General features: G+C 41.7%; 2 protein-coding genes across 2 annotated transcripts; both read right to left on the bottom strand.

The window, feature by feature from the left end:
• Positions 1-776: 776 nt before the first annotated feature.
• Positions 777-9,942, bottom strand: tmem151bb (transmembrane protein 151Bb). The gene is made up of 2 exons (XM_047345470.1): positions 8,652-9,942; positions 777-3,102 (listed from the first exon to the last, which is right to left on the bottom strand). Exons 1-2 carry the CDS (start codon positions 8,727-8,729, stop codon positions 1,693-1,695), a joined length of 1,488 nt encoding a protein of 495 aa, XP_047201426.1. The 5' UTR covers positions 8,730-9,942; the 3' UTR covers positions 777-1,692.
• Positions 9,943-15,504: 5,562 nt separating this feature from the next.
• On the bottom strand, positions 15,505-15,942 carry grxcr1b (glutaredoxin and cysteine rich domain containing 1 b). Its single transcript, XM_047345596.1, has one exon. The coding sequence runs from the start codon at positions 15,931-15,933 to the stop codon at positions 15,505-15,507; it is 429 nt and encodes a 142-aa protein (XP_047201552.1). The 5' UTR covers positions 15,934-15,942.
• Positions 15,943-19,700: the final 3,758 nt, after the last annotated feature.

The following is a 19,700-nucleotide window of genomic DNA, read 5'->3' on the forward strand; positions in this document are numbered from 1 at the left end:
AGTCCATATTTTAAGGTTGTTGATTTTTGCATGTCTTAATTTAAGTGCATTGATGTTTTTTTGCATAAACAGCCAGTAAAACCTACTGAAAAGACTTCCAGATATTCCAGAAAAATAAAAGGCCAGATGTCAAAGTCCCCTTCGGCACCATGATAGTACATCTTTGTATTGTCCTGTAACATTAGACTGTAAAACCACCATTTTACAGGTCAAAATGAAGCATTAGTCATTTACTAAAGACACACAATGGACATACAAGTAATAATGCTGGTGGTTTACATTCATGTATATTTTATGGTTCTTAACACAGTGTCTCAGCAGTAGGAGATTATGCAAAGTAAGACATGGCTTTCATTTTGTTTAGATCTTTGTCCCACACCATGTCTAGATTTGTTGGTTCACAGAGAACCAACAAATCTAGACATGTTGGTTCACAGAGAACACCCATCTGTTCAAATGTTCTGAAGGGTTATGGTAAGCCAGTCCTTTTTGTCCACCTGATTGATTTGTAGAACAAGTTGTCAGGTTCTGTCGTGGCAGTAAACAGCAGAAATAATATTTAACCCAAAAATATTGCATGCATAGTATATATGCATGCATGTTTTTGTTTAATGTGGGTGTTTCTAAAGTCTGTCTGATTGTATGAAGGTCGGAGTTATAACTGCTGAATATAGTTCTGCAAACTGTTGGTTCATGTTTAATTTTTTCCACACAACTTTTCTGTTTTGGCTTCTTCTTTGTTTAACAAATGATGACAGCAAGAAATCAGTTGTGTGTTTTTGTACATTTGAGGTTAGATTTAAATAACCTTAGAATCTGGTAAAGACCAGATCTTTTTTATTGTGTCCTTATATGTAAAATACTAGAACTGAAAGAGGGTGTACTTTCCTTTTACCATCACTGGCTCTCTCAGAAGCTGCTAAAAAGCACCAGCAGCAGAAAACCATAAATAACAATGGTATCAAGTTTGTTTAGATGGATCAATCAGTATGATTTTAATCTGAACAGTTTGTTGTGATTTGTATCTTTCCCTCAAAACAGAAGCTAAAATGAAACTTCAGTCTGTTGTCTGTGGGTGTAAAAGGCTTTCTGAAAAACCAAGGATGTTGCTGTACAAAATTAATTACAGCACTTTAGAAGACTGAGAAATGTTTAATCATAAAGTAATAACTTGTCCAGATGATTTTAGAGCTTTTTGTATTGATCAGTGTCTCCATGGTGATCATAAACATTTTGTTTATTGATATTCCTCGTTTGTGTTGTCATTTTTAGTGCTGTAATCACAAGTCTGTTGAAATCTGCTCTAATTTTATCCATCTCATTACTTCTGGATCATTTGGTTTGCTGAAACATTGTGAGGAAAAATGAGCGATATTATCCCAACCGCCTTATGAGGTAACTGAAGCTTCAGGTTTCATATGCTCTGTTCAGATCTCCAAAGGTATGGTGATGATGTGCAGTGTAACAGTCTTTGTCTCCTTGGTTGTCATTGGAAGCTGATCTGATTTTGTTTTCCTGTTTCTTCTGCACCGGTGAACCACTCTTATTGCTTTGGCAGTTCACATAGTCACAACTCAGGCAGTCCTTTCTGATATTATCACTTTTTCTGCCTTGTTTGCTCTCTCTGTTTCTGGTATTGACAGTGAATGCATGCTACGGAGGCTTCACTAGGTTTTTTCAGTGGCCCTGCATTCATAAGGACGTCTCCAAGCAGGAGCTATTTCTGTGGAAAGATCTGTGGTTGTGGCAGTTCTCGCTGCAGTGGACAATGAGCACAGGGTAGCACAGGGCGTCGTCATAGTGCGGAGGCTCCTCGTCGTCTGTGGCAAGGCGCTCTGACAGGCAGCGGGTGTTTTCACTTGGGCTCTCCTGGTCATCCAAGCTGCCGCTCCTCCAGAAGCAGCTTCTCTGGGAGCCATAACGGCGAGCAAGGGAGAAGCGACTGCCACTGAATGGGATGCGAGAGCTGGCGCCAGTGCAGATGCTGAGGGCGCTCCTGGAGAACACAGAGGAGCAGCTGATGGCTCGGTGGCAGCGCTCACAGTTCTGACGAATCCCGCTGAAGCTGTTTGGACACTGGGCCAGATCCATTAGGCCAGCTTCTGAGTAGCTGGGCACTAGCTGCTGGTTGGAGCGAATGTGCCACTCCAACTCGGTGCTGTCAATGGTGTTGACGCGGGGGATGCGGCGCCAATATGGCCGATCGTCACACGGGGTCACAGGAAGGTAATCTTGCCCAAAAAGCTTTTCAACACGATAGTGAACATATGCAGTGCGGTATTCAGTGAAGACTCTGAGAGGCCAGGAGAAAGTTAGGAAGGATGCAAACCAGAACACATACTGGGACAGATACCAGGGGTGGTGCTCTGGGTCAGAGAGCACCATGACGTACTCCTTCAGGTCGATGTTTTTAAGGTGCATACCCTCCCTGGCTTCCATGTAGTCATCAAGGCCCTCATTGTCGGTGAAAAACCTGGCTCTCTGTGTCAGGTACGAGTTTTCGGACTCTACATTGGCAAAGCTAAAGCACTTTGTGAATCGCATCTTTGTTAGAGGAGACTTCTCCAGCCCCAGAAGTTGTTTGGAAACATCTTTGACTCCACAGAGGCCATAATCGAATTCAGCCTCGGCCACGTGGGTGTTGACTCGCTCGTGGTACACCTGGGTGCTGGTATAAGCATCTCCGTTTCGATAGCGTGTTACCTGTCGAGTTCGACGCACATAGTGGTAGCTGATGGCCTTCCACCAGATGCAGGGCTTCGCTTGCTGCATCCTCTGGATGCGCTCGACGATGCCCTCCACATCCACTTTGTGTTGCAGCTCATTTTTCACGTGGCAGTGCCAGCACTCTACTAGATACACCAGGTAGAGCATGCCCAACAGGGCGAGGGGGATGTAGATGTATCCGTCCGAGCAGGGGCTGTCATGGTACATCATGGACTTCCCTTTGAAGGCGCTGTCAAAGGTGAGCCGGGTCACCTTGGTGACGTGGCACCAGACCATTGCCCCCATGCAGCCGTACATGAGAACAGACAGCAGGAGGCATTTCCAAAAACTCTCACGACATAAGGACTTGCTCAGAGATTGCTTCAAGGGTCTTTGCTGTAAAAAACAAATGAAAGCGTAAGTTATAACAAAATAACCAACAATCTTTAACTACTTTGCTGCAATGGGAATAGGTGAAGATATATTTCTAATTTCTGAATGATTTACCCTTAGTGATCACTTTATTAGGTGCAATTGTTCAATTGATTGTTACCACAAATAGTGAATCAGCTAATCACATGGCAGCAACTCAATACATTTTGACATTTAGACCTGGTGACCAGGAATTGGTGAAGTTCATACTGAGCATCAGAATAGGGAAAAAGGGGATTTCAGGGACTTTGAACCTTGCACGTCTTTTGGAGCCAGACACACTGGTCTGAGTATTTCAGAAATGGCCAATCTACCCGAATGTTCATGCACAACCACCTCTAGTTTAAAGAGAAGAGGAGAATATATCCAGTGAGCATCAGTTATGTATGTTGAAAATGCCCTGTTATTGACAGACGTTAGAGGTGAATGGGCAGACTGCTTCGGGATGATAGAAAGGCAACAGTATCTCAAATATCTACTCACTATAACTAAGGTATGTGGACTACCGTCCCTGAATGCACAACACATTGAGCCTTTAAGCAGATCAGTCACAGCAGCAGAAAGCCACACTATGTTAATCCTCCCAGCTACGGAACAGGAAAATTAGGCTACATTTTACACTAACTCAAAAATTAGACAATAACATTTTAAAAAATGTTGCCTGGTTCATTGAGTCTCAATGTGAGCTGCAACATTCAGGTGATGGGGTCAGAATTTAACCTGAACAACACTAAAGCATGGGTCCGCCCTGCCTTGTATCAGTGATTCAAGCTGCTGGTGGCAGAGTAATGGTATGGGGGGTATTTATATGACACACTTTGGGCCCTTTAGCACCAACTGTGCATCATTTGAACACCAAGTATGAGTATTATTGCTGACCATGTTCACCCTTTTATTACCAGAGTACACTCATCTACTCTGATGGCTACCCCCAACAGGATAATACAACATGTCCAAAAGCTCAGTTCATTTCAAACTGGTTTCTTGAATATGACAATAAGCTCATTGTACTCCAATGGCCTGCACACTCTATTCCAATCTAACAGAGCACCTTTGGTGCCGACATATCTGTAGCAACTGTGTGATGCTGTCATGTCAATATGGGAAAGAAATCTCTCTAAACAATAGCCCACCTGCATGTCTTTGCTCTGCTCTCTCTGCCCTCTTTCCTGTCATGTTAATCTAAAATAAAGGCCACGAGTGCCACAAAATGTTTTAAATAAACCCCTGAGGAATGTTTGTGACACTTTTTGAAGCTACGGTAAAAAGAATTTAGGCAGATCTGAAGGCAGAAGAGGGTAAGGTGTACCTAATAAGGTAACAGCTGAGGGCAAAATTATGAACAGGAGCTGACCCCCATAATCAAAGCACTGTTTAAAAAGAGACAGAGAAAATATGTATGTGTATTTTGTGTAAACAACATCTAAATGTGGTTGAGAGATAAACGTTTGTCCTTAAGATGTCTAGTCATTGTGGTTAGAATGTTGTGAGGTCACATCAATGGGCTTCAGCCTGACTTCCTCTCTCTTTGTTACAAGTAACCGTAGGCTTGACTGGAGAAAAAAGTGATTTTTTTTAACATAATTTCATACATTAAATCTGAGCTATGATTAAAATGGCCATAAAATGGATATCCATGGATATGTTGTAACTACAGCTGAGGATTCACATTTTGATTTTGTTTTCCGTTTTTACATATCTATCTACAGCAAAACACTTAATTGAAACCAACAGAAGAAATCACATGATTTTAGGGCTCTGCATGGTTACATTTTAGATCTGTTATATCTGAATTTTTCAGCTCTATCCTTTAAGTCAGCTGATGGGAAAATATACTAGTTCTTAAAATAATTAAAAACTACTAATTGGGTTTTACATAGCCAGGATTGTGTAAATTTTATTGATTTTAAAACAACCAGGGCATTATAATATCTAGATAACATTTCTGCAAGAATGTAATTCTATGACATATTTAGCTTGTGTATTTTATTAAATCTCTTCTTTTTTTCTTTCATCATTTGTTTTTTGGTTCTTTGCTGATGTTTGCAAGTATTTTTTCAGTTGATTTTGCTTTGCACTCTTTTCCCACCTGGTTTCAATTTACTAGTCACCATAATGTGTGTTTTTATACCCTGACTCACAGTCCTAGTATAGTAAGGTCACTATGTCCAGCAGGTTTTAGGTATGTCTCTGCTTTAACACACCCGAATCAAAGGTACGAATTACTCATCATAAACTATCCTGCCATCTTGTTCCTGAGTGAATGCAGGATGGAGTGTGAAATGGATCGAGGGACCGGGGCTTTGTCTGCATTAATGGAGGTGCTGCTCCAATCTGTCATGGTAAAAAAGGGGCTTAGCTAAAAAACACAGTCATCAGTTTTCTGTTTTATCTACAGGTTCTTGATTAAAGAGCCTGAAATGAGCTTCCTCTGTAGGGTGGCTGGGCTCTGCCTTAGAGATGAGGTGTGGACCTCAGAGTATCTGCTGTTCCTTCACATCAAAGGAACATCAAACCTGAGGTGGTTTGATAATCTGTTCATGATGACTCTTGGAGCCTCTTTTTTCTGGAAGGTCTTAGTGTGAAAAGACCCCTGGGCAGACACAGAGCTTATTTGAGGGGTCATATAGTCCCGCTGGCTTGGATGGTTGGATCATCATCAGTGATCCAACCATCATCATCAGTTTCTACAAAATTCCAACTAGGAGATTTCTAAAGAGCTTTCAGCTCAACTAAACAATGATCTTTCTCTGGTATTTGTCCCCAGTTTATAGAGCCATAATGTTCAGATACTGTGTTCTCCTCCTTGTAACCAAGCACAAACTGCACAACATGCTGCCAGAGTTAGGTCTACAAATAGCTGAAAAAGCAGCCATAGTCCAAAGAAAAATTGTTAAAAAAAAGAAAAATATTAAACCAAACCAATTTCAAAGATTACAAGAAAGTTTGTTCTTTTCATATTTGGTTTCATTGCAACCACAAACTTCAGTGTATTTCATTGTAATTGTATGACAGACAAACATAAAGTAGGACATAATTGTGAAACGAAAGGCAAAAGATTTGTTAGTTTCAATTTTGATTTTGACAAATTAAAGTCATAAAGGTGTGGCCTGCATATACAGGTCCTTCTCAAAATATTAGCATATTGTAAAAAAATTAATTATTTTCCATAATGTCATGATGAAAATTTAACATTCATATATTTTAGATTCATTGCACACTAACTGAAATATTTCAGGTCTTTTATTGTCTTAATACGGATGATTGTGGCATACAGCTCATGAAAACCCAAAATTCCTATCTCACAAAATTAGCATATTTCATCCGACCAATAAAAGAAAAGTGTTTTTAATACAAAAAATGTCAACCTTCAAATAATCATGTACAGTTATGCACTCAATACTTGGTCGGGAATCCTTTGGCAGAAATGACTGCTTCAATGCGGCGTGGCATGGAGGCAATCAGCCTGTGGCACTGCTGAGGTCTTATGGAGGCCCAGGATGCTTCGATAGCGGCCTTTAGCTCATCCAGAGTGTTGGGTCTTGAGTCTCTCAACGTTCTCTTCACAATATCCCACAGATTCTCTATGGGGTTCAGGTCAGGAGAGTTGGCAGGCCAATTGAGCACAGTGATACCATGGTCAGTAAACCATTTACCAGTGGTTTTGGCACTGTGAGCAGGTGCCAGGTGGTGCTGAAAAATGAAATCTTCATCTCCATAAAGCTTTTCAGCAGATGGAAGCATGAAGTGCTCCAAAATCTCCTGATAGCTAGCTGCATTGACCCTGCCCTTGATAAAACACAGTGGACCAACACCAGCAGCTGACACGGCACCCCAGACCATCACTGACTGTGGGTACTTGACACTGGACTTCTGGCATTTTGGCATTTCCTTCTCCCCAGTCTTCCTCCAGACTCTGGCACCTTGATTTCCGAATGACATGCAGAATTTGCTTTCATCCGAAAAAAGTACTTTGGACCACTGAGCAACAGTCCAGTGCTGCTTCTCTGTAGCCTAGGTCAGGCGCTTCTGCCGCTGTTTCTGGTTCAAAAGTGGCTTGACCTGGAGAATGCGGCACCTGTAGCCCATTTCCTGCACACGCCTGTGCACGGTGGCTCTGCATGTTAGTGTGCAATGAATCTAAAATATATGAATGTTAAATTTTCATCATGACATTATGGAAAATAATGAACTTTATCACAATATGCTAATATTTTGAGAAGGACCTGTATATTCAATCCCATTTACTCTGACACTCTAAATAAAATCCAGCTAACGCAATTAAAATCTGCAGTCACCTAAAGAGAGTAATGTAACTGCAGTATATCTACAGGTGTTATGTGGAGACCTCAGAGGTTTTTTGGAGAACATTTGAGATGAAACAGCATCATAAAGTCCACGAAACACAGCAGACAGGTCAGAGATAAAGCTTTGGAGAAGTTTAAATTAGGTTTGGGTTATTAAACAATATTCCAAGCGTTGAACATCCACAGAGCTCTGTTCCACCAAGCATCTTACATCCAAGTATGATATCACTGCAAATTGTCCACCTTAACTGACAGACGAGGAAAGGGGAGCAGCTGCAGAAATCCAAAATTAAGGTGGCAGAACCTGAAACTACTAATGATGCACTAGGCACAAGACTTGGTGGTGGTTGCATCGTGCTGTGGGTATACTTTTCTTCAGCAGAGCTAGGGAAGCTGCTCAGCATTGATGGAAAGATGAATGGCACTTAACACAGGGTGATTTGAAGAAAACTTCAAAAGCCACAAAAGACTTCAGACTAAGTTGAAGGTTCACCTTTCAGAAGGACAATAACAACCAGAGCTGCAATGGAATGGTTCAAATCAAAGCATATTCAGGAACTGGGGTGGCCCAGTCAAAGTTTAGACCTAAATCCAATTGAGAATCTGCTGTAAGAGCTGAAGATTATTTTTTTCAGACTCTCCATCCAATCTTTCCGAGCTTGAGCCATTTAGCAAAAATGGACAATATTTTCAGTCTTAGATGTGCAAAGATGGTCATACACCAAAATACTTGTTATTGCAGTGGAAGGGGCTGCTTTGTTTGTATCTATCACATAAAATACCAATGAAATGCATTGAAGTTTGTGTCAATAACATAAAACAATGTGAAAAAAGTTCAAGCGGTTGTTATTCTTTTGCACTGTTGGCTTTCCATTAACATGTGCAAATTGCAGATTTAAGGTATAATAAATGAGAAGATAGTGCACTCCTTGTAGAATTTACATGCTTTACAGGTCCGGATGTAGCGCTGCTGTCTCACACTGTAGCTGTTTATCAGAAAATACAGGGCTCCAAAAAGGTGACAGACAGGTAAAGATGCTACCTGAAATCCTAAACTCGTTTCCACAGTATCATAGCATGCTGATATGATGAAGACATCTCCACATGGAGGACCATGTGGCCTGGATACATCTGCAGCATGCACACATTGCATGCGCGATAACAACCCGAGAACCCCATTAAACACGGTTAAAAACAGACTCTCACCTCCTCCCTGGTGTCCTCCTCGTAGACGGTGGTGGTGCTGCTTTCACTGGCTGTCGCAGCAGAGGCTGGGGGAGACATGGTGACCGATAACAATGCAAGACGTGGAGGGGGACCAAGGAGGGGTTTCACTACCTTTTATCTGCCTCTGCAGCGGCTCTCATCCCACACGAGCCGCTGCGTTGGACCCGCGATCATCCGGGGACATTTCCGAGATGAGAGTCCAAAACAACAGCGTTCCTGCGGAGGCTGGGATGATGAGGAGGAGGCGGTGTTCCTGCAGCATCCTGCCAGAGCCCTACCTCAACTGTCAGTGCCGCAGTGACATGATGGGAGATGATGCCGGATTAGCTGGTCGTCATTACGAACGGATGGTGGCCTGCCCCTCGGGGCCCGCTCTGGATCCACCTTGCAGCGGGGAAACCGGGCGTGGGTCCACTGTCCACGGTGCTGACTGTCTGACTGAGGCAGGTGGGATGCTGTTGCATAAATCCGCGACCCTAAAGGGAAAGTCCAACCTCATGCTGACTGATCCAGTTTGGTTCGTTATTACAGGTGTATCTCAAAAAAAAAAAAAAAAAAATAGAATATATTCGAAAAGCCTTTTTCAGTAATTCAATTTAAAAAGTTGAACTCACATTAAATGGATTTACTACAAAGACTGATATATGTAGAGCATTTATTTCGGTTAATTTTCATGATTATAGCTTATAATTAATAAAAACAAAACAAAAAATCTGAAAATTATCAACTTGAATATGAGCTACATTCAAACCTTCAATGTAATATAACAAAAGGCCAATTAGAAAAATGACTTTTTATACCGAACATTTTAGCCCACAACATTATAGGAGAACATGCTGACTTGACATTTGTCTAACAGGCATCTTTCACAAGGAGGGTAAGCCACCAAAGGTTATTCACAGTGCTGTGTGCAAGCATGTTATTGAAAAATTGAGTGGAAGGAAAAGATTTAATAAGGGGACCCGATCAAGCAGGGAAAAATTTGGTTTTGTGGTTTGGGTTTTGTCACAAATTGTGTTCTAGTTGGTTGACTCTTTTGTTTTCTTTTTTTAACCTGTGTTCTGTAGTTTCATGCATTGGTTAAAAGATTTTAGTTGTAGTCTTTAGTTTTTCATTGAGTTTTTAGTCATTAGTCATTTTCCCTCAGCTCCCGACTTTGCATCCCCACTTAGTTGCAGTGCATCCAGTGAAGTGGAATCTGATTTATCAGATTCCTCAACAATCTTGAGCTTGTGGGATTTCTTTCACTCCTCATTGGATTGGAGTCTTTCAGCTGTACACCCTTGGTTCAAGATACCCCCTGAGTCTTTCCCCTCAGGGTTTCAGGGTTTTTTGCCATTAAACGTTTTTTTGTTTCTACTCTACCTGCCTGCTTGTCTGGATTTGGGTTGTCCCAAAAAAATCTGGTCATAACCACAGCCTTGGGAGGATTGTCAAGCAAAGCCCATTTGTGTCATTTGTGTGATTGACACCCTTTTAATTATATAATTTACTGGGATACCCTTGTATCTTCCTGTACTCAGCTTCCTATACTTCATTGTGGTTGTTGGAGAAATCCTGTCAAGGCTGTCACTGCAGATCTCATCAATGTTCTTCTGGTTTCCCTCCTATTACAACCTGTTAGATTCCTTTGACACATCCATCATCTCCTACTCTGGAAAGAAACTATAAAGGAAACAATAATCCAGCCAGCATTCACCACCACCGGTTAATCTCAGACTATGTGGATCAGACGCCCCTTCCCTTGAACACCATCACCGCCTCCAATAGTAAGAACCTCTCTCCATCCATTTTACAACATTATTGATAATTTCCAATCTCAGGCAATAACCACTTACCTCTCATCCTCAGTGCCAGTCTTTACCTCCACCACAAACGGGGAAGAATCCTCCCACTGCACAATAGTTTTAATAAAAATTACAAGCTTGTGTGCCTGTGACTGCTGCCAACGCTAGAGTCTAAACATACACTAAACCTGCATGACAAAACTAGAAATATTTAAAAACCCACAACATAAAGAAAAATAGAAAAATTAAAAGTGAATAATCTAAATAGCAATTCATCATTTCCACAGCTTGAAGCAGACATTTGTGAAGCAGTCTGGTGGTTCTGCTTTTGAAGCTGCAGCATTGTTTGCCACATTGCAGCAGTTTAAAAAGTAGAAAGTGGTAGGAGTCTCTCACAGTGCTTAATGCTCTCTCCTGCAGCGGCTCTGAATCAGATCCTGGAGAGAGGGATGAGACACTCCATCAACCCTCCCCAAATGTTCCTCCGCAGGGCTCTCTTTATCAGCCATACTGTACCTGGAGTCAAGGGCAGACTAAAACTAAAAAATGAGCCCTGGACTCTCTCTTGAATAGGCCCACTAACCGCTACCAACAAAGTTACCCTGATTTCTGCTTTTCCACAATATGAAACAGTTTGCCTACAAAAAGAAAAAGCTGCATGAGGGATGAATCAATGTTGTGTCAAAATTGAAGTGATCTTTGAATTGGATCTTAAGGTTTTTTATTACAAGTAATCTGTCATAAAGACGCAATCAGTTCTCTCCTAATGTTTTATAGCACACACGTCACAATATACTGTCATTGTTGGGTGCAAAGACTGGAAGTAAAAACAATGTCTAAAAAAAGCTTTAACAGCTTCAGCTTGGAAACAAAATAAACTCAGGATTTAGAAGAAAATATAAAAAAAAATAAACAGCACTCTTCTTTTTACGTTTGCATTTTTTAAAAGCCTTTCCCTAATCATCTTCATTTTATGGATTTTAACAAAAGAAAAAAATAAGTAAATAAGCTGAATCCTGGAACTCTCAGCATTAGGTTTGTTTTATTTCTGCTTCCCTCCGTTGTTTAGAGTGCTCTTCAGAAAGTATTAATTTAAACCTTTTCTCATTTTGACACTGCACAACCTCAAACTTCAATTTATTTTACAGTAATTAAATGTGAAAGGCCAACACAACGTATTTGTAAAGAAAGAAAATATGTTCAAAGGTTTTCAAAATACATATTTGTAAAAAAGTGTCATGCATTTGTATTGAGGCCCCTTTGCTCTGATACCCTGAATAAAATGTGAAATTATACTTAAGATATAAACTAACCTAACGGTTTAATTAAACTGTGTGTTCCAGTGCTAAAACAGTTAGAAAATATTTTTTTAAATCCTTTGTCAAATCCAAAGTATCAGAAAAACAACAAAAACTAATATCTGTGGAACTCCTGTTAGTCACTATATCAAGGCTCCTCCAATGACTTTGCATTACAACGACTCTTCAAAAGCCACATAATTAGTAAATAAACTGGCAGGCTGGTCAAGAACAACATCAATCAAAGAAGCAGCCACAAGGCCCAAAGTAAATCTCTGGAGGAGCTGCATAAATCCACAGCTCAGGTAAAAGAATCTTTTTACAGAATAGTGACAAAACAAAAGACACGGTTATAAGAAAGCTATAAGAAGTCCAGTTTGCAGCTTGCCACAAGCCATGTAGGGGAGAAAGCAAATATGTGGACAAAGGTGCTTTGGTCAGATGAGATAAAAAATGTTGTTACCTTTGTTGCCATTAGACAACTAACACTGCACTTCGTCCTGCACATCATCTCCTCAGTAAAACTAGGTTGGGGCGGCAGGTCAGAGTTAATGGAATATTGAATGGAGTTAAATACAAGGAAACCTGTTACAGGCTGCAAAAGACTTCACATTACAGCAGGACAATGTTGAGTTTAAAAACTGTGTGCTTGATGATTTGAAACAGACCACAAACTACCTCTCTACATCAAGGATTAAATGAAGCTCAGGGTTTGGTTGTACGAGAACCCTATCTTCATTCAGCCCACTACACATGCTAAAGGATACACGACATCCTGAAGAGAAGGCGATGGTCAAACAGTACATCCTTGCTTTATACAATAGATAACATGTGAATAGATAACATGTGACAAAATTACAATGAATGGATTAAGAAGGAGAGGTGGAATCCATGGGTGAAGCTGATTGGTTGCCTGTGAGATGTGGAATGTGGAGCCTGTCTGAGCCTCCTTCTTAGGGGTCAAGTATCACAGCCCCAACTAATCTTGATCCCACCTGGTCAGTCCGTACTGTTCCTCAGATAAATGTGGGCGCTCAGAACTTGAGTCACAGTAAGTACCTATCCATTTAGGCCAATTAATGCCATACACAGTGCAGATGGGTGCAGTGTTTATCTCCTAAGCCAACAGTCATCTCACTCCAAGCATTTACACACCCCCCCTTACAAGACAGATATGTTTTCCACCTTAATAATAACAACTCTAAACATACAGTCTGAATGTTTTAGATCAGAGTATGTTTATGTGTTACAATTACCTATTTAAAATCAAAACTTAAATCCTATTTGGAACTTGTGGCAGGAGCCAAAAATTGATGTCCACAGATGCTCTCCATCCATTCTGACTGTGCTTTTAATGATTTGTCATATTGGAACTTTGTCTATATTATCATAGAGGCTACAAATATATGGAGGACAACTAAAGGCTGCATGAGTACATTTTTTTACATTTTTCAAATAAAGCAAAAAAAAAAAAAGAAATGCAACTTTGATTGTTGCAAAATGTCTTCCAGGTAGCCCCACTAGTTTTTCAAACAAATTTTGACCAGCATTGCAATGAATGCAATGCCTTTTTTAATTTTCTTATTAAAAATTATTAAAATGAATGGTGAGAAACCTCATCTTCTCACTCTTTTATTCCTTTGTACCCAACTGTAATTGTTGCTCACACAAAAATGCATTTCTAGGATGGACCAATTGACAACATCGGTTTACAAGGGTTACATGGGTATGTTTTTTAAAAAATTCCCAACCCAATCCAGTGAAAATTTCAAAAAGACTTAAAGAAATTATCACATTCATCCAGTATAATTACAAAATGTTTACAAAATAATTTCAGAGATCAGCTATATCCTTAGTGACAAAGTCTCATGACTTTCTGAGTAACGTTCAATTTACCTTTTATAAAAAAAACATAATAAAATACAAAAAGTCTTTCCTGAAACTCCTTCGATGTTTCTGAGCAATTACAAATCTCTTTACTTAAAAAACATCAGGTCAAACGGATTTGTTGAATGCAATTAATTATGAGTTGGACCTGTTTTCTATGTATAATGCCCTGAGATGACTTTCAATATAAACTAGCATTTTATAAGTAAACCGAACAACATGAAACATTTTAATCAGCAGCAGGGTCTAAAGTTTTTAGGAATATCGTAACATTTTGTTAGAAATAATTTATAATACATTTTCATGTCCAGTTTTTTAAAATACAGAATATGTGGATTATGCACACAACTTCCATAAACTAACATGTGTGGAAACTATTATGATGAATTATTATGATTGACCAACATTAATATTATTAACATAATAACGCATCAAGCAGTTCAGACGGTAGTATTTGAATTATTTGTTGAACTCTTTGTTCAACAAATGTCTTTTTTAGGTATGAAGTCAAACAGCTGAGATAGCATTAATAATAAGTTGGTTTGATATACAGTCATGGTAAAAAAGAAAGTACAGTCCCTTTTAATTAAGGATTGGGATGTAATAAAAATGATGTGCCCTTAAACAGGTTCTAACATTAGTTAAATGAACTTCAGTTAACAAAACACAACTGTTATTTAACAAATAAAGATGAACCCAAAATGGTAAAGCTGTGTGTTAAAACAAAAACAACTAAGTACACCCTTACTACTTTCATAGGTTTCAGGAGGAAAAGTAGTAGTCAGGTGCTGCTAATCAGCAGTGACCATCACTATCAATGCAGAAATTTTGTCAGTGTGCTGACCTGGAGTACACAGGTGTTTGTTAAAACAATGCCAAAGTGAAAAGACATCAGAAATGACCTGAGAGGAGCAGCAATTGCTGCCCGTGTATCTGGGAAAGAAGATTATTATTGTCTCTAGGAAGACTATGGCGATGAATGAAGCACATAACCTCTGGAACAATATCCTTTGTACAAATGAGACCAAAGTGGAGATGTTTGGCCATAATGGACAGAACCACATTTGGCGAAAACCAAACACAGAATATCGGCTCAAGCACCTTATGCCAACTGCCAATCACTGTGGTGGGGGATAGAGTATTTGGACTTGTTTTGCAACCACAGGATCTTGGCACCTTCCTGTCAACCATGAATTCTTCTGTATAGTGAAGTAATCTAGAGTCAAATGTAAAGCCACCTGTCCGACAGTTGAACCTTGGACCAAAATGGGTCATCAGCGGAACAATGAGCAGCACCAGACTGGTTCAACCAAGAACAATCAACGTCCACCCTGTGATGGGATCTTAAGAGGTGCAGGAAGTAATGAAAACCAACATTGTGAAAAAAGAATTGGCCAAAATTTTTCCACAGTGATATGAGAATGCAGCTCTTTGATGGTGTGTACTTATTTTTTTTTACAAACAGCTTTTCCATTTTTGATGATAAATGAAATAAAATAAAATAGTGATAGTGTGGTATCTCTTCTGTGTTCTTGTGCACTGGAGGTTAAATGTATGTAATCAAGCAATTAGAAACTGATGAAGACCAGATAGACCTTAGAAATGAAAACTGGTGTACTTATTAAGTTCACTGTACTAATTTATCCCATCTTGTTTGACGGACTATACCAGGGATAATATTCCACAATAATCAGCAAAGAATTGCTTCTTTTATTGTATCAGTGGTGATAAGAGAAGTCCCTAAGAAGTGTCACTCCTTTTCCCAGGGCCTCCTTCTCTGATGACGACCCTTTAATGAAAACAAAGGTAATAATTTCTATATGGAGTTATATATACCAAACTTGAAGGCACAAATAAAGTTCACGTAGTGTTGGACCAACTTACAGAGTACATATTAGAGAGGCTGTTGAAAAGCACTTGGCCTGCGCTCACTTTGTTCCTCACCCCTCGGATGGTCCCGTTCTTACTGCAGATGTTGACCCTCTTGTTGCTGAACAGCATCTCCCTCTTGACACTGGCATACAGAAGCAGGTCGTCTGATTCACAGCCGTTCTCGTCCACGGCAGCCTCCAAGCCGTTCAGGTGCCTATTGGCCTCACTGGTGGGTGGCAGACTTACCTGGTCTGCATCCACACTGCCAGTGCCGTCCGAGTCTGCAGAGTCAGAAACCGAGCCGCACCAGGTCCTCTCATCCTTGAACACCTCGGCCAGGACTCGGCCACTGTTGGCAGATGCGACTCTGAACCGGACCGTTTTCCCAGCCTTTTCTTTCAGCTTTGGCCCATCCATTGAAACCCAGGAAAAAAGTCACATGGATCGCTCCCCATTCAGACAAACCAGAGTGGCCCTTTCAGCCCAAGTAATCTGTGGTCCATACATTTATCCAGCTGCAGAATCCTCACAGGGGGTTCAAAGGCACTGAAAATACCCCAAGCGCACAACTTCTATGCTCCCAAATGCTCAATAATAGATGTGCCTGTGTCATGGTAACAGCTAAAATGGGCAGACCGTAAACTGATATGATCGTGTTCAATAATTTATCAAGGTTAGCACGCACCTTGTGTCTGATCCTTTATGGTCTGATAACTTACAAAGTCAGGGGTAAACACCAGGTGGTCTTAGTTGATCTTTTCAGCAACGTTCGGGATGCTTGCCTGAATTTAAATTAGTGTTCTTAATTTTTTACACTCAAATAACAAATAACCTCAGCAGTTACTATAGCCACTAGCAAGAAAGTAAATCATACCAGACATTAACACTCTGCTTCTGTCGAAGAAAAACATTAAGCACAGAACACACTAGAAATCTGCAAGAAGTACAAACATGGACAGCAGAGGACTGGAGTTAATTTATTTTCTCTGATGAATCCTTCTTCTGATCATTTGGTTAGATCTGGAAGATTGTTTGTCCAGAGAAGAACAAGTGGGAGCTACCATGAATGGTGCCTCCAAAAAAGCATCCTGATAGAATCCATGTATGGTGTCACTTCTCATCCAAGGGAGTGGACTTCCTCCCATTTCTGCCTAAGAAAAATGTAATGACTAAAAAGTCAAGATCAAAATGTCCTCAAAAAGCAGCTTCTTCCATCAGTTCAGGAACTGTTTGGAGATTATCTCTGTATTTTCTAGCATAATGGAGCACTGTTTCACAACACAGAAGTTACTGAGATGCTCATAGGTGAACAAATTATATATTTAAACCTCAGATCTGAACCCTGTTGAGAAACTGTGCTCAGTTTTCAGAAATCACTTTAAGGAACAGATGCAAACAAACTGCAATCCACTTAAACCACTAGGGAGACAAGAATAGGTCATCATCAGTCAGGGTTATTTACTTCTGACACAGTTTTGGTGGCATCAAAAGGTCCTTCAAAGAGCAACATCTTCCAATAGTCCAGGAACAGTTGGGTGATTACCTATGTCAAAAGTCAAAATTATACCAAACTCGCTTAAATCTTTGCACAATTTTGGACCAGGAAACTCCCTAGATCTAAACTTCTCTGAGTGAATATGGTCAGATTTCAAAAGGCAGTTGGAGAAACAGAAGCCAACCAGCTGTGAACAGCTCCAAGCATTAGAAGACAAGAATAGGTGATCATCAGTCAGAATTTGGTCCGTTAGTTGATATCAAGCATATCAGGCTGAATAATAGAAGATACAAAAAAGTATTAACGCTGGAAATATTGACTCTGCACACAAATCAGACTTGTTTTCCAAAGTTATGAAATTTTTCTTCAGTGTGGAAATATATAGAACATAAGAATGAAGCAACCAAACACAGCATAGAATCGCTGCAAAAACGTCTGGACACGACTAAACACAGAATGGGCATAACATTATGACCACCATAATAATTGTAATATTGTGTAAGTTCCCTTTTTGCTACCAAAAAAAGCCCTCACCAGTTAAAACATGGACTCCAGTAGACCCTTGAACGCTTCCTGAAGTTTTTTAGCTTAGTGGTGGGGCCCTTAACCCTCTGACAGAGGCCACAGCCATCGGGAAAAATCTTTTCCATGGTGTAGTCCTACATGGTCTGCAGCAATGCTTAGGTAGTGTCAGAGTCTGGTGGTCTCTCCTCACCACTAAGGGGCCACTGGAGCTGGAGGACCGAGGGTGTGACAGGTGCACATCGTTGCCTCATCAGCTGGAGGACTATATGAGGGTGGCTCGCCAGCACTTCTACGCCTGAGTGTTTTGCCCACTGCGGTTGTAACTGCCTGGCCAATTGTACGCTTGAAATCTTGAAAGACTCTTTGAAGATTTTGACTTTACTAGTGCTGAGTTAATAAATCTCTGAAAGAAAACGCATTTCTGTTTGTGAGTGTTCTCTGCATGTGGGTCAAGTCGGCCTTAAAAACGATGACAGAACACTCAGGCCAGCCGGAACTCCTGCTGAGCACCGCTGCCATGTCCGCCTGCTTCTGTAGCGCCTCCTAGAGAACCAGCTCTACGTGAACGCCAAGAAGTGTGAATTTCATCAGCCATCCATCAGTTTCTTGGGCTTTATCCTCGAGGGTGGGCAGGTTCGCACTGACCCAGACATGGTCAGGGCTGTGGAGGACTGGCCAACCCCAACCACCCGGAAACAATTACAGCGATTCCTGGGTTTCGCCAACTTTTATAGAAGGTTCATTCAAAACTACAGTCGGACGGCCAGCCCCCTGATGGCCCTGACGTCCATCAAGATCCCCTTCACCTGGACTCCGGAAGCCGAGGCTGCCTTCGTCGACTTAAAGAGCAAGTTCACCCATGCCGCAGTACTCATCCACCCGGACCCGGTCAAGCAATTCACCTTGGAGGTGGATGCTTCGGACACTGGTGTTGGAGCGGTGCTCTCCCAGCGCCAAAGCCTCGATGGGAAACTCCACCCCTGTGCCTTTTTCTCCAGCCGTCTATCGGCGGCGGAAATGAACTATGATGTCGGGGACAGGGAGCTGTTGGCCATCAAGCTCGCTTTGGAGGAGTGCCGACACTGGCTGGAGGGCGCTGAGCTTCCTGTGCTGGTTTGGACTGACCATAAGAAACCTGTCATATATCCAGTCTGCTAAACGTTTAAACCCCCATCAGTCAAGCAGGTCACTTTTTTTTTTTCCCCGTTTTAACCTGTTGATTTCTTATAGACCCGGTACCAATAACACCAAGCCTGATGCCTTGTCAGGACAATTTACCTTTGATGATTCAGAGAAGTTGGCTGCGCCCATCCTGCCACCCTGTTGCACAGTTGAGACTGTAACCTGGGAGACTGATGACTGCGTACGGCGGGCTCTCCTCACTGACACGGGCCCTGGAACTGGACCACCGAATCGCACATTCATCCCCACCGCAGTACAATCCTGGCTTATTGCCTGGTTCCGCTCCACAAAGTTCGCCATTCATCTGGGGGCCAGTCGAACCATCGCCACAATTGCCAGGCGCTTCTGGTGGCCCACGCTGCACAGAGATGTTAAAGAGTATGTCTCCGCCTGCTCGGTCTGTGCTTGGAATAAGACTTATAATCGTCCTCCTGCGGGCCTCCTGCAACCGCTCGGCATCCCTCATCGACCTTGGTGCCACGTTGCAGTGGACTTTGTCATGGGCCTCCCAACCTCTCAGGGTATGACCACCATTACGACCATTGTTGACAGATTTTCTAAAGCCTGCCATCTTGTCCCTCTCAGGAGATTACCCTCAGCCTTCCAGACTGCCAAGCTCCTGGTCAGGCACATGTTCCGCTCCATGGGATTCCCCAGGACGTGCTGTCTGACCGGGGCCCCCAATTTACCACCCGGGTCTGGAAAGAGTTCTGTGCAGCCCTGGGGGCCAAGGTTTCGCTGACGTCTGGCTATCACCCGCAGACCAAGTGGTCAACCCCTAACAGTGGAGAGGCTCAGCCAAGAACTGGTAGCTGCGCTCCGCTGTGTAACTTCCTGCAGGCCCACCGAGTGGAGCACCTACCTGCACTGGGTCGAGTACTCATACAATTCCCACGCCCTTGTTCCCATCTGATGAGAGGGAGACCGTAGTGACGTCAGTGCGACAGCACGTCCGGAGAAGCAGGCGCATCTGGGACACAAC

This window comes from Girardinichthys multiradiatus, chromosome 19, assembly GCF_021462225.1.
Source record: "Girardinichthys multiradiatus isolate DD_20200921_A chromosome 19, DD_fGirMul_XY1, whole genome shotgun sequence".
Classification (NCBI taxonomy): domain Eukaryota; kingdom Metazoa; phylum Chordata; class Actinopteri; order Cyprinodontiformes; family Goodeidae; genus Girardinichthys; species Girardinichthys multiradiatus.